Source organism: Pogoniulus pusillus, chromosome 1, assembly GCF_015220805.1.
Source record: "Pogoniulus pusillus isolate bPogPus1 chromosome 1, bPogPus1.pri, whole genome shotgun sequence".
Classification (NCBI taxonomy): Eukaryota; Metazoa; Chordata; class Aves; order Piciformes; family Lybiidae; genus Pogoniulus; species Pogoniulus pusillus.
This window is the reverse complement of record NC_087264.1, coordinates 12,115,995-12,129,031: the sequence shown is the minus strand read 5'-3', so window position 1 is coordinate 12,129,031 and position 13,037 is coordinate 12,115,995. Positions and strand designations below refer to the sequence as shown.

Below are 13,037 nucleotides of genomic sequence, written 5' to 3'. Positions count from 1 at the left end.
GAAGTCTGAAAAAAGTGAATGTGGGCTAACTTAAACCTAATTCTTGCAGGTGCTGTTCAAAACACCTGTCTCCATCACAGAACATCCCAAGATCAATGAGTGGCTTACTCTTGTTGAAAAAGAGATGAGAGTGACCCTTGCTAAGTTGCTTGCAGAATCTGTTACTGAAGTTGAAATCTTTGGAAAAGCAACTTCAATTGATCCAGCAGTCTATATCTCTTGGATTGACAAATACCAGGTATCGCTACGGAACACTTAAGTGTACTATGGGTTAGATACTTCAGTGAGGAAAACTCTCTAACGAGGTTTTTTGTTACACAGGCTCAGCTTGTTGTCCTCTCAGCCCAGATTGCATGGTCTGAGAATGTCGAGTCAGCCCTCAATGGTATGGGTGGAGGTGGAGACAACAGTCCTCTCCAGTCTGTGCTAGCTAATGTTGAGGTCACACTCAATGTCCTGGCAGACTCTGTGCTGATGGAGCAGCCACCTCTTCGCAGGAGGAAACTGGAGCATTTGGTAAGTAAAACAACCTTTCCTCTTCTGGGTTTGCAGATGAGGAATTTTTTTTAAGTTTAATTAAAAGATTAGTAAATGTAAGACTTGTTTTTTCCTCTAGAAGTTGGTTTCATGCAATTTAAGCAACTAAATCAAACTGTGATCCCATGGGTGGTGGGAGTTTTTCACTCAAGAATTGATCTTCACACTAGCTCTTACGAGTTTATGTAGCAAGTGTATGCTACTGATTTCCTTATTCATATGTAAAATATCTCATTAAACTGCTTATTGTTGTAACTATTTTATGGTTTATGTAGGTGAGGACCGAGGGGAGAGCAATTTTTACCTCTTAGAACATTTACATTAGAAGCTAAACTAGATTTACACTGTGATTGCTTAGACTACTTAGGCTTATGGAGGGGAAATACCTTTTCTGGTTTAAGATACTTGTGTTTATAGTTTCTGGCAAGTAAAATACCTAGTTCACTGGATTAACAGAGTGGTGTGCTGAAAGCTAGAGATGGCCTTAACAAGAGCAGCTGACATTACTGGGTTTGTAGCAACAGATTTCATGGGCAGAGGCTGTTGGTAGGTCATGATTTCTAGGTGATGGCGGTTTACTGTGGTAGTCCGAGAAGCTGTGGGTTCATACCTTTATTAGCTATGACTTGTGTTGCTGTGGTCTAAGGAGTTAATTTCTTCTCCAGATCACTGAGCTGGTGCATCAGAGAGATGTTACAAGATCATTGATCAAAAGCAAGATCGACAACTCCAAATCCTTTGAGTGGCTCAGCCAAATGCGGTTCTACTTTGACCCGAAACAGACAGATGTGTTGCAACAGCTGTCCATTCAGATGGCAAACGCCAAATTCAACTATGGTTTTGAGTACCTTGGTGTTCAGGATAAGCTAGTGCAGACTCCTCTTACTGACCGCTGTTACCTGACAATGACACAAGCCCTGGAGGCAAGACTTGGAGGATCACCATTTGGTAAGTTTGTACTGAAGTACAACAAAAACTTGAGACAAGTGCGTAGACTCTTACTTAGAACTTTATCAGGAACTTGCAGAACCTTTATAACTAAGATACTGAAGAGGCAAGGAATCTTTTGGGAAAAGTAGCAAGTTTTATGTTTCAATTGAAACTGCTTGCCAGAGACCATCAGAATCAGTGTACTACCAGATTACATGAGTAGGTAGTGGTATCTTAGATAACAAACTTATATCTGTCCCACTTTGAAACTAGGTCCTGCTGGTACTGGTAAAACAGAATCTGTTAAGGCTCTTGGACATCAGCTTGGGCGCTTTGTGCTGGTTTTCAACTGCGATGAAACGTTTGACTTCCAGGTAAGCTGTTTGATTAAAAAAAAACAGATTCTTTACTAACAAGCAGTAGGGCCCTTCAGAATGCTTCAGCAACCAGCAGTGTTTATTTTCAAGATGATTATCTGCAAGTCTTAGCTGTACTGGTGTCTGTGGGTCCTACAGATGCTCTCTAACAAACAATGTCTAAAGGAAAAATGGGGCAGAATGTTGCTAGGGGAGTGGTTAATTTTTTTTAGAAGCAATAGTAGCAGCAAATAGAGGGAAAGGAAGAGAGAGTATGGGGCAGGGGCTTAAGAGTGACTTCAGGGAAGTAGCTTAAACTGTTTAGCTTATGTGGGTATTACTGTTTTAATGGAGAATGGATGAGTGTAAGACTGCCAAAGCAGCTGGACTACTACCAGATTATTTTTTGCAGCGTGTAACTCTGGAGTTTTTCTCAGCATATGAAAGATTCTTCAAAACTAAGCAAATTTACTCTGATAGTTCAAAATCAATTGCATGGTCAGCCTCAGAAACATGAAAGGCCTCTGTGAAATGTGTAACACGGCCAATGTCTCCACATAAAAACTTAATTCAATTGTGTATATACATTAAAAAAACCCGAAAACATGGAGAAGAAATCACAATACTTCATGAACTCTACCTGGTTGCCCATCTCTTTTTCCTTCTGTACAACTGTGTTTTGATCATAGTAAGGGCCCATTTAGGCAGTATTTTTTTGATCATAGTAGGGGTCCATTTAGGCAGTATTTTGCCTGTAGTGGTGACCACTCCCTAGGTAAGAAGATACCTAGGGACTAGTAAGATCATAGTGCTTGGTAATCCTTCCTTGCCCTCTGTCCCTTTCCTACCTCTGACACTTGAGAGGATCAGGAAATGGGTTACCCTCTTCATGCTCCAGTGGACCTTTCACCAGGGACTCATTTCTCTCCTTAAATCCACATGCATGCTTGCTTCTATAGCATTCTCTAACAAAATGTTTGACTGCATTACTATGCACTTTATGAAGGACCACCTTCATTTGTCTTTTCTAATGATTCTTTAGGTCTTGTAATGAGAAAGACAGTAAACAGTTAATTCCTTTTCATCCTAAACTAGTGGCTTTTTAGACCTCTGTCATAGTACCTCATATTGCCTTTTATTGAATCCTGCCTTATATTCTGGTTATCCAGTTTGCTTCTCTGAAATGTTTTCTAATTCTGGTATCCTTATGATAAAGGACTAGAACTGCACCTGGCATTAATGGCATCACCAAAGAAAACATTATGCAGTTGACTCATCTTGACTGATTTGTCAATACAGTGGTGTACAGTATGTAGTAAAGCTATGACCATATTCTATAATTCTGTTGAGCAGTGAACATCTGAAAGTCAGTTGGAACCCTTTTAGAAGGGCACTACAAAGATGGTGACCTATATATAAGTACAGCTTCTTCCTGCCTTGGGTATATTGTATAAAATGCTCTTCTCTGCTCCCTATGCCTATACAAAGGCAAGAACAATGGCACAGCTTCAAGTGAGTCTTCCTCTCTACGTGCAGGCAATGGGACGCATCTTTGTGGGACTTTGCCAAGTGGGTGCGTGGGGCTGCTTTGATGAGTTCAACCGATTGGAGGAGCGCATGCTCTCTGCTGTTTCACAGCAAGTTCAGTGCATCCAGGAAGCCTTGAGAGAGCACTCCAACCCCAACTATGACAAGAGTATGTAGTAGTTCATTCCTAACAGTGTTGTACAATATCTCTCTATGTTCCTTCCTGTCATAATGCTTCGTTGCACAGTTGAGTTCCTTGCAAACGGTCCAAAAGTGAAGCCACTTTAAAAATTAAGAACTTGGAGTAACTTTCAGCTGGTAGAAAGTAATTTATGAGTTGCAGCACTAGAGGACTTGCTGTCCATTACTGTAGGAAACTGAAATAGAATAAACTATGTCTTCTGTTTTCAGAGTGGTTGGTCATTGACTCAGGTGTAACTAAATGCACTCTTTTTTTCAGCTGCAACACCTATTACTTGTGAGCTGCTGAACAAACAAGTCAAAGTGAGCCCTGACATGGCTATCTTCATCACCATGAATCCTGGATATGCAGGCAGATCAAATCTGCCTGACAATTTGAAGAAGCTGTTCCGTAGCTTGGCAATGACAAAGCCAGACCGTCAGTTGATTGCCCAGGTCATGCTGTACTCCCAAGGTTTCCGTACAGCTGAAGTGCTTGCCAATAAGATAGTGCCATTCTTCAAGTGAGTAACAAATTTGGCTCCAGTAAGTAAAAATAGAGCTTACTGTTCAGAGCTGTAACACTTTTTGCAACTCACTATGCACATTGTGCAGCAATCATTTCTGATGAATAATGACATTTCCTGAATGTTGTGTTGGTTCCTACTGATAAGCAAATTGTATTTTGTCTCTTTTGCCTCTTAGGCTTTGTGATGAACAGCTGTCCTCCCAGAGTCATTATGATTTTGGCTTGAGAGCACTGAAGAGTGTGCTGGTTAGTGCAGGTAACGTGAAGAGGGAGAGGATTCAGAAGATAAAGCGGGAGAAAGAAGAGCGTGGTGAAGTTGTTGATGAGGGAGAAATTGCTGAGAATTTACCAGAGCAAGAGGTAATGTGTGTGTATGAACTCTGCTTCTGCGATAAAGTACAGGGTGGACAGCAAATCCAAGGAAATAACCCTCCAGTGTTTACCATTTAATGCTAAGTCATACAAGCAAAGTAATGTTAGTTACAAAATATACTCGTCTGGTAGCTTGGAAGTGCCAAGTTACACAACTTAGGAGTCTGTGAATCATAGGGGAAGATTTGTTTATGGGATAGTGTGTTCATAATGCTTAGTTCCTCAGCAGTTAATACCAGAAGAATAGACATAAGAAACTGTAGTTGTATAAACTGAAAATCCACAGGAATTTATTGTGTGGTTTCAAAGCTGAAACTCCGTCAGTGGTTTGTTTTACCAAGACCACTGTCATCTGGTGCTTTATCACCAAAGTATTTAGTGAAATGTTCCTTGTCAAACACATTTGGTGAAGCAAACTTAAGCAAAAAACCTTAAACCAAAATCTTTCTCTTCAGATCTTGATCCAAAGTGTGTGTGAAACTATGGTACCAAAACTGGTTGCAGAGGACATTCCATTGCTGTTCAGTCTCCTTTCTGATGTATTTCCTGGAGTACAATATCATCGTGGGGAGATGACAGCCTTGCGAGAGGAGCTTAAGAAAGTGTGTCAGGAAATGTACCTTACCTATGGGGATGGAGAAGAAGTTGGTGGCATGTGGGTTGAAAAGGTAAACTATAAAACTGAAGATGCAGAATTGAGCTTCCCTTTTTATTATGAAAGGCAGAAAGCTTCTTAAGCAACACATACACTTAGGTCAACTGAATTTGAGACTTACTTGGTACATCATTTCTTCTGTCACAGGTACTTCAGCTCTATCAGATTACACAGATAAATCATGGATTGATGATGGTCGGTCCTTCTGGAAGTGGAAAGAGCATGGCCTGGAGAGTACTTCTGAAAGCCCTGGAACGACTGGAGGGTGTGGAAGGTGTTGCTCATATTATAGATCCAAAAGCAATCAGCAAAGATCACCTCTATGGTACTTTGGATCCAAACACCAGAGAATGGACAGATGGCCTGTTTACACATGTCCTGAGAAAGTGAGTCTTTAATAGCACAGATAAAAAATTCCCAGTACACTTTTGCTGGGGATATTCTGGCCTGAGTCTGTTCTTCGCTGCAATAAATATTTTCTTTTCATGTAGAATCATAGACAATGTGAGAGGTGAACTACAGAAACGTCAGTGGATTATCTTTGATGGAGATGTAGACCCTGAATGGGTTGAGAACTTGAACTCTGTTTTGGATGACAACAAACTACTGACTCTGCCAAATGGAGAACGTCTTAGCCTTCCGCCAAATGTAACATCACTTTCTTTACGTGATAGTTTTGCACTGTTCTATAAACTTCTTGCTTTACCTCAATCCATACTAGTGCTGTCCCACTTTCTTACTACAAGCAGAGTAATGACGGTCTCAGGTGGTGGCCTGCAAGGGTTAGAAGCTGTTGTGGGAACATTTGATATTCTCTTTACTCTGACCCTGTAAGATAAACTATGTAAAGTGCTGCTTTTGATTATTCAGAGACTGAATATGTATTAACTTACTTTAAGAAGTCTGGGGGGGGGATGTTTGGGTTTGATTTTGAGTGTGTGATGGTTTGGGCTCTTGCCCACCCCCCCCCACTTTGTATTTGCCCCAGCTAACTCAGACGGACCCTGGGAATATAGATGAAGCAATTTATTTACAGCTAGCAGAATTTACAAGCAGCTATTTACAATATATACAGTTATATACAATTATATACAGAAATATACAAAGGATAAACAATACAAAAGCACAACTCCCCTCCCAGAAACCTGAGTCCCCAGGAGGGGCTTTCAAACCACCCCAACACCTCCCCCGGCCCTCTCAACCTTACCCCAGTTCTCAGGAAGAAGAGAGGTGCGGCCAAGAGGTTAGGGAGCAAGGTTAGTGGGAGCAAGGTTAATGAGATGTGACCAGGTCTAAGGCAAAGGCAGAAGAAAAAAACAAAATGGAGAAAGTTTACTTCTTCTTCCCAGAATTCTCAGCGTAACTGTGAGAGAAGGAGACACCATGTTTTTCATTCCACTGCCTGTTATCAAGTTCTTTTACCAAAACATTCCAGCTTGCTTCTAACTAGCACAGAGTGCTCATCTGTTTCTACTTCCAACTCTTGTTTTAAATTTCTACATTTCAGGTGCGTATCATGTTCGAGGTACAGGATCTGAAATACGCCACTTTGGCTACTGTGTCACGATGTGGCATGGTCTGGTTCAGTGAGGACGTTCTCAGCACCGACATGATATTCAATAACTTCCTGGCCAGACTAAGAAGCATTCCTCTGGATGAAGGTGAAGAGGAAGCTCAGCGAAGGCGAAAGGGCAAAGAAGATGAAGGAGAAGAAGCAGCATCCCCGATGTTGCAGGTATAACTCAGGTTATATCATAGGAATGCATATATCACAGTGTACTTGGAATTTATGACAGCCTGTCATAGAAGAGATTACTTCCTCTTTACAGCTGTTTTCTTCTTTTTAAAATAACATTAAGATAGGAAATATTTTGAACTTTAAACAAAATTACTTCCTGCTGCCTGGTAAAGAAATCAGTGTTTGTCTCCCCCAACAGATCCAGAGAGATGCTGCAACAATAATGCAGCCATATTTCACCTCTAACGGCCTGGTGACTAAAGCACTTGAGCATGCTTTCAAGTTGGAGCATATCATGGATCTCACCCGCCTGCGCTGTCTCGGCTCTCTGTTCTCCATGTTGCATCAAGCTTGCCGCAATGTAGCCCAGTACAATGCCAATCATCCAGACTTCCCAATGCAGATAGACCAGCTAGAGCGTTACATCCAGGTACGTGACTGCTGTGTTTGGCCTGGCAGTATAGCGACTAGATTTGATTTTTTTTGTTTCCTAAGTTTTGTTCTGGTACTCAGGAACCAATATCTGCTTTTGTTGCTTCTTGCAGAGGTACCTGGTCTATGCAATACTCTGGTCTCTTTCTGGAGACAGTCGTTTGAAAATGAGAGCAGAGCTGGGAGAATACATTAGGAGAATCACCACTGTGCCGTTGCCAACTGCACCCAATATACCCATAATTGACTATGAGGTAAACCTCTTGTGCTCTTTTGTGTTCTAAGAAACTTGCTTTAGATCGTTGAGATTAAACTGGAAAACAAAATGCTAGACTATCTTGAATTTTACAGATAGTTCAGCAAACAAGCTGCCTGTTTATTTAAACATCAGATTTTGTGCCATAAACTTCTGTGGTTTAAAAAAGAAACTTTAATGAAGGTTGATCTGTATTCAGCTCAATCGTGTGTTTCTTTTCCTCCTAGGTATCCATTACAGGTGAATGGGTGCCATGGCAATCCAAGGTTCCTCAGATTGAAGTTGAAACACATAAAGTTGCAGCTCCTGATGTTGTAGTACCAACCCTAGATACAGTTCGCCATGAAGCCTTGCTGTATACCTGGTTGGCAGAACATAAGCCCCTAGTACTCTGTGGCCCACCAGGTTCTGGAAAGACCATGACCCTCTTCAGCGCACTCAGAGCTCTGCCTGACATGGAGGTACACAAGAGAGTGTGTGTGCATATCTGTGAAACACAGAGTAGCAACAAGTCTCTAATCTTAAGGATTAAAGCAGTCTTAATTTAGCATGGAAATTAAATTTGTTAGGCAGAATTCAATGGTTCCTTCACCTCAGTCACTCATGTGTGTACATAGCAAAAAAACCAAAGTTATGCTGAGCAGAATCTACATTTGTCTCAAGATCCTTAATCTGAAAGCTACTTCCTTCCTTTGCCACTTCAATAATACATTCTTCCATGTGATATTTTAAAGGCCTGTGATAATGTTTAAAATGGCTTTCATCCTTCACTTACATGAAGCTGTGATGTTTGAAGTACAAGTTTGGGCAGGAGATAGTGCTGCATGGTACATAGAGAATCTGCAGTGGAAAGTAAACAGTATAGAGGCAGTAATCTTAGACATAGTTGGTACATGTACTTTCACTGTGGAAATCCAAACATCCCTGTTTGCAGGACTCTTTGATAGGTTCTCTTTCAAGCCTTGGGGTATTTTAACTATTCCTCTTCACAGTTCCCTTTTTTTTTCAGGTCGTAGGACTCAACTTCTCTAGTGCTACCACTCCAGAGCTGCTACTGAAAACTTTTGATCACTACTGTGAGTACAGGCGCACACCTAATGGAGTAGTGCTGGCTCCTGTACAGCTAGGAAAGTGGCTGGTGCTGTTCTGTGATGAAATCAACTTGCCAGATATGGACAAGTATGGCACTCAGAGAGTCATATCCTTCATAAGACAGGTTTGATTCTCCTTTGTTATCAGCTATATTGTAACAGTTATTTTTAGGGAAATACAATGTCCCACTGATTTTATTTTCCTTTTTTTTTCAGATGGTGGAACATGGAGGATTCTATCGTACATCAGACCAAACGTGGGTGAAACTGGAGAGAATTCAGTTTGTTGGTGCATGTAATCCACCTACTGATCCTGGAAGAAAACCTCTCTCACACAGGTAATGTATCCAGTAAACACCAGACAGCACAGAACGGGGGTCAAAACTGAAACACTGACTGCATTATCAGCTCTTAATACGCTTGTTTTGCAGCAGCTGTGCTACAATTCTGCTCCTTGACTTTGAACTAGCTATTCCCTGGTTCTTACCCTGACAACCAGCCAGTGGACTCACTGTTACATTCTTGAATAACCTGTCTGAAATGCTGAGGATGCTTCAAAAGTATCAGCAGTAACTAAATCAAGCAGTTACTAATATTTGACAAAAGCGAATAATGCAGGCTACAATTTAACTTTTTGGACTGTGTAATATGCTAATCTTTCAGATTTTTACGACATGTTCCTGTGGTTTATGTGGACTATCCTGGACCAGCTTCACTTACTCAGATATATGGAACATTCAATCGTGCAATGCTAAGGCTGATTCCATCACTTCGCACATATGCAGAACCTCTCACTGCTGCTATGGTAGAATTCTACACAATGTCTCAGGTAACTTTACTTATATGAAGCTGTGATGTTTTAAGTACAACCCCAGACTAATGAGAAGTCTTTCTTTTATGCTGAATCGTTTCATGTGCATTGTTTGCCTTTCATAGGGATAATATGTGTGCAGCAACTCAACTTACTATTTGAGTTCTGGAAAAAGCTACTGAATGATACTGGCAAAGTAATGCCTTGCTGTGCTAGGACCTGTAAAAGAATATGGTGCAACTTTCAGATGAAGTGACTAATTAAGTTTACATTTTTAGGAGAGATTCACTCAAGACACACAGCCACACTACATCTATTCACCTCGTGAAATGACTCGATGGGTGAGAGGTATATTCGAAGCATTGAGACCACTAGAAACCTTACCAGTTGAAGGCCTCATCAGAATTTGGGCCCATGAAGCCTTACGTCTCTTCCAAGACAGGTAAAATCAACGTGGGATGGGGAGGGGAAGAAAAGGGTGCAAAATTAATTTTCCCCACTCCTTGCCAATTCTCATTAGAAGACCAAACTGAAGTGTGCTTCATGTCAAGTAGCCAGAATACAAATAAGAATGTTTTGATACTCTTGGGAGTAGTGTCTGTACAAATCAGAAACATACTTATTATAGCACTGCTGTGTGTGGATTTCAGTGACTTGTTTCCTTATCCAGGCTTGTAGAAGATGAGGAGAGACGCTGGACTGATGAGAACATTGATATGGTTGCTCTGAAACACTTCCCTAATATTGACAAAGAAAAAGCTATGAGCAGGCCTATCTTGTACAGCAACTGGTTGTCAAAGGTAAGTAAACTTAAACCATAAGCAACTAAGCAGCAGCTCTTATGACTATATTAACGTGAAAATTTACTAAACTGACCTCCAAGAAGTTCTTGCTGTGCTTTGAAGTGTACTCTACCACAAAGTTAGTAGCTGTTATGCCTGCAATGTTATTGTAAGACCTACCACAATATATAAAGGCAGTATTAAGTAATATTTCTCAAGAACAGTATAATGCTCCCAGAAATTTGCCAACCATTACTGCCTATGGAATCTCTTGCATAAGGCAGTGACCCTTAAACAGTACTGATACTATAAATTTTACGGGGACTGTTTCTTGAATTCTGAAGTGATCCAGCTTGAAAAATCAGTAGAATTTCTGTGTCAAGGCAAAAGTTCATCTAGCCTGCTGCCCATCTCCATGACCAGGAACCAAGTGTCTAGGAAAGACTGTTTAAAATAAACTGAGGGAGTAACTCTGTCATGCTGCCTCCCACTGTCTTTTGTGACTGGCAGCACAGACTCAGCCTATGGTAGGTTCAGTAGATGCAGTGTTTAAACTCTATGCTGCCATGTGACAGTCTAGGCTGTGGACATGTTCCTGTGCAAGTTAAATGACTATGGCATTCTTAAGATTTTGTAGAGGATTGCTCCATTAAGTGTTTTAATAGTTCTGGTTTTGTCTATTCATAAATTTGATCCGAAGTTCTTCCCAGAGAGAGTGATTTGCCATTGGAATGGGCTGCCCAGGGATGTGGTGGAGTCACCATCCCTGGAGGTGTTGAAGAAAAGACTGGATGAGGCCCTTAGTGCCATGGTCTAGTTGACTGGCTAGGGCTGGGTGCTAGGTTGCATTGGATGATGTTGGAGGTCTCTTCCAACCTGGTTGATTCTATGATTCATTTCATACTGTGTTGACTGGTTCTTTTAGGATTATATTCCAGTGGATCAAGAAGAGTTAAGAGACTATGTGAAAGCTAGGCTTAAAGTCTTTTATGAAGAGGAGCTTGATGTACCACTTGTTCTGTTCAATGAAGTCTTGGATCATGTGTTAAGAATTGACCGGTAAGTTGAGACTAGTTGCTGCTCATATAGATAATATTTAGAGGGTTTTTCTAAACCAGAGAAGCCTGAGTACAGAGTAAGAATGGAGCATGATCCCACTGTTGGCCATAGAGGATACACTGCTGGCCCTCAGATAGCAGAATCACTTCTTGAAAGGTGTGTCAGTTTTGTTACTGACTTGAAGCTTAGGTGTTCAGAGAAAAGCTTTGGTAAATTGATGACTATTATCAAGCATATTTGGTGATACTCTTTTTCAGAATCTTCCGTCAGCCCCAGGGCCACTTGCTGCTTATTGGAGTCAGTGGAGCAGGCAAAACAACCCTATCAAGATTTGTTGCCTGGATGAACGGTTTGAGTGTCTACCAAATTAAGGTTGGCTTGCTAGTTTAGCTTAATAACTGTTAGTCAAAACACCACTTAAATGTCTGCCCTTTAAAAAATCCCATTAAAAGCTAAATCAAAATGCTAGTAAATAATGTTATATCCTACTAGGTTCACAGAAAATACACAGGTGAAGATTTTGATGAAGATCTTCGGACAGTATTGAGACGTTCTGGCTGTAAAAATGAAAAGATAGCATTCATAATGGATGAGTCAAATGTGTTGGATTCTGGATTCCTGGAGAGAATGAACACTCTCCTAGCCAATGGAGAGGTAAGAGGGTTTTATGTAAATACTTTTGAATCACCTTCTTACAACTACAAGCTACAACAAAGTTGCCTTTTGGATTAGGTTCCTGGTCTCTTTGAAGGAGATGAATATGCCACCCTCATGACTCAGTGTAAAGAAGGAGCACAGAAGGAAGGTTTGATGTTAGATTCACATGAGGAACTCTACAAATGGTTCACCAGCCAAGTTATTCGCAATCTCCATGTTGTGTTCACTATGAATCCATCTTCTGAGGGCTTGAAGGACAGGGCAGCTACCTCTCCTGCGCTCTTCAACAGGTAATTGCTGTATGTTCAGCATGTGTTAGGAGTACCGGGGAAGTTTTTTGGGAAGTTGTCACAAATGCTTTGTATTTCAGGTGTGTCTTAAACTGGTTTGGGGACTGGTCAACTGAGGCACTGTACCAAGTTGGCAAAGAGTTCACAAGCAAAATGGATCTTGAGAAACCAAATTACATTGTGCCTGATTACATGCCAGTTGTGTATGATAAGCTGCCACAACCACCATCACACAGGGAAGCTATTGTTAACAGTTGCGTGTTTGTTCATCAGACTCTTCATCAGGTATGTTGTTATTACACTGCTTAACTTACATTGGTCTCCAGGTCACAGCATCATACACCAATTTCCTAAGAAATTTGATCTTTGGTATCCAAATAAATTTAAAACTAAGGCATAACTTACTTTTTATTCCCTAAAGGCTAATGCTCGGCTGGCGAAACGAGGAGGCAGAACCATGGCAATCACACCACGCCACTATTTAGACTTCATCAACCATTATGCCAACTTGTTCAATGAGAAACGAAGTGAATTAGAGGAACAGCAAATGCATTTGAACGTTGGCCTTCGAAAAATAAAGGAAACAGTTGATCAGGTATGTATCTTTAAAGCTTTGCCCTCTGAGGTTGGTGTGATTAAGTAGATCTCCATGCTTAATATGAATTCTCTCTCCCATCTCGCAATCAATCTCAGGTGGAAGAACTGCGGCGTGACCTAAGAATAAAGAGTCAGGAACTAGAAGTGAAGAATGCAGCAGCCAATGACAAGTTGAAAAAGATGGTAAAAGATCAACAGGAAGCTGAGAAGAAAAAGGTAAAAATCTCTGTAAAATCTC

At 40.9% G+C, this 13,037-nt stretch overlaps 1 protein-coding gene across 1 annotated transcript in view; it reads left to right on the top strand.

Annotated features, from left to right (window-relative positions):
* Nucleotides 1-13,037, top strand: part of DYNC1H1 (dynein cytoplasmic 1 heavy chain 1) — a 47,185-nt gene that overhangs the window by 16,487 nt on the left and 17,661 nt on the right. Inside the window, exons 25-50 of the mRNA XM_064171284.1 lie at nt 50-238; nt 322-516; nt 1,203-1,485; nt 1,741-1,841; nt 3,360-3,519; nt 3,811-4,054; nt 4,236-4,419; nt 4,887-5,099; nt 5,234-5,472; nt 5,578-5,734; nt 6,594-6,821; nt 7,024-7,254; nt 7,370-7,510; nt 7,740-7,973; nt 8,522-8,728; nt 8,820-8,941; nt 9,267-9,432; nt 9,693-9,856; nt 10,085-10,214; nt 11,122-11,255; nt 11,513-11,627; nt 11,748-11,909; nt 11,988-12,202; nt 12,283-12,487; nt 12,624-12,797; nt 12,896-13,015. Of these exons, the coding sequence (XP_064027354.1) occupies nt 50-238; nt 322-516; nt 1,203-1,485; nt 1,741-1,841; nt 3,360-3,519; nt 3,811-4,054; nt 4,236-4,419; nt 4,887-5,099; nt 5,234-5,472; nt 5,578-5,734; nt 6,594-6,821; nt 7,024-7,254; nt 7,370-7,510; nt 7,740-7,973; nt 8,522-8,728; nt 8,820-8,941; nt 9,267-9,432; nt 9,693-9,856; nt 10,085-10,214; nt 11,122-11,255; nt 11,513-11,627; nt 11,748-11,909; nt 11,988-12,202; nt 12,283-12,487; nt 12,624-12,797; nt 12,896-13,015 (4,713 nt within the window). The remainder of the gene's footprint in view (nt 1-49; nt 239-321; nt 517-1,202; nt 1,486-1,740; nt 1,842-3,359; nt 3,520-3,810; nt 4,055-4,235; nt 4,420-4,886; nt 5,100-5,233; nt 5,473-5,577; nt 5,735-6,593; nt 6,822-7,023; nt 7,255-7,369; nt 7,511-7,739; nt 7,974-8,521; nt 8,729-8,819; nt 8,942-9,266; nt 9,433-9,692; nt 9,857-10,084; nt 10,215-11,121; nt 11,256-11,512; nt 11,628-11,747; nt 11,910-11,987; nt 12,203-12,282; nt 12,488-12,623; nt 12,798-12,895; nt 13,016-13,037) is intronic.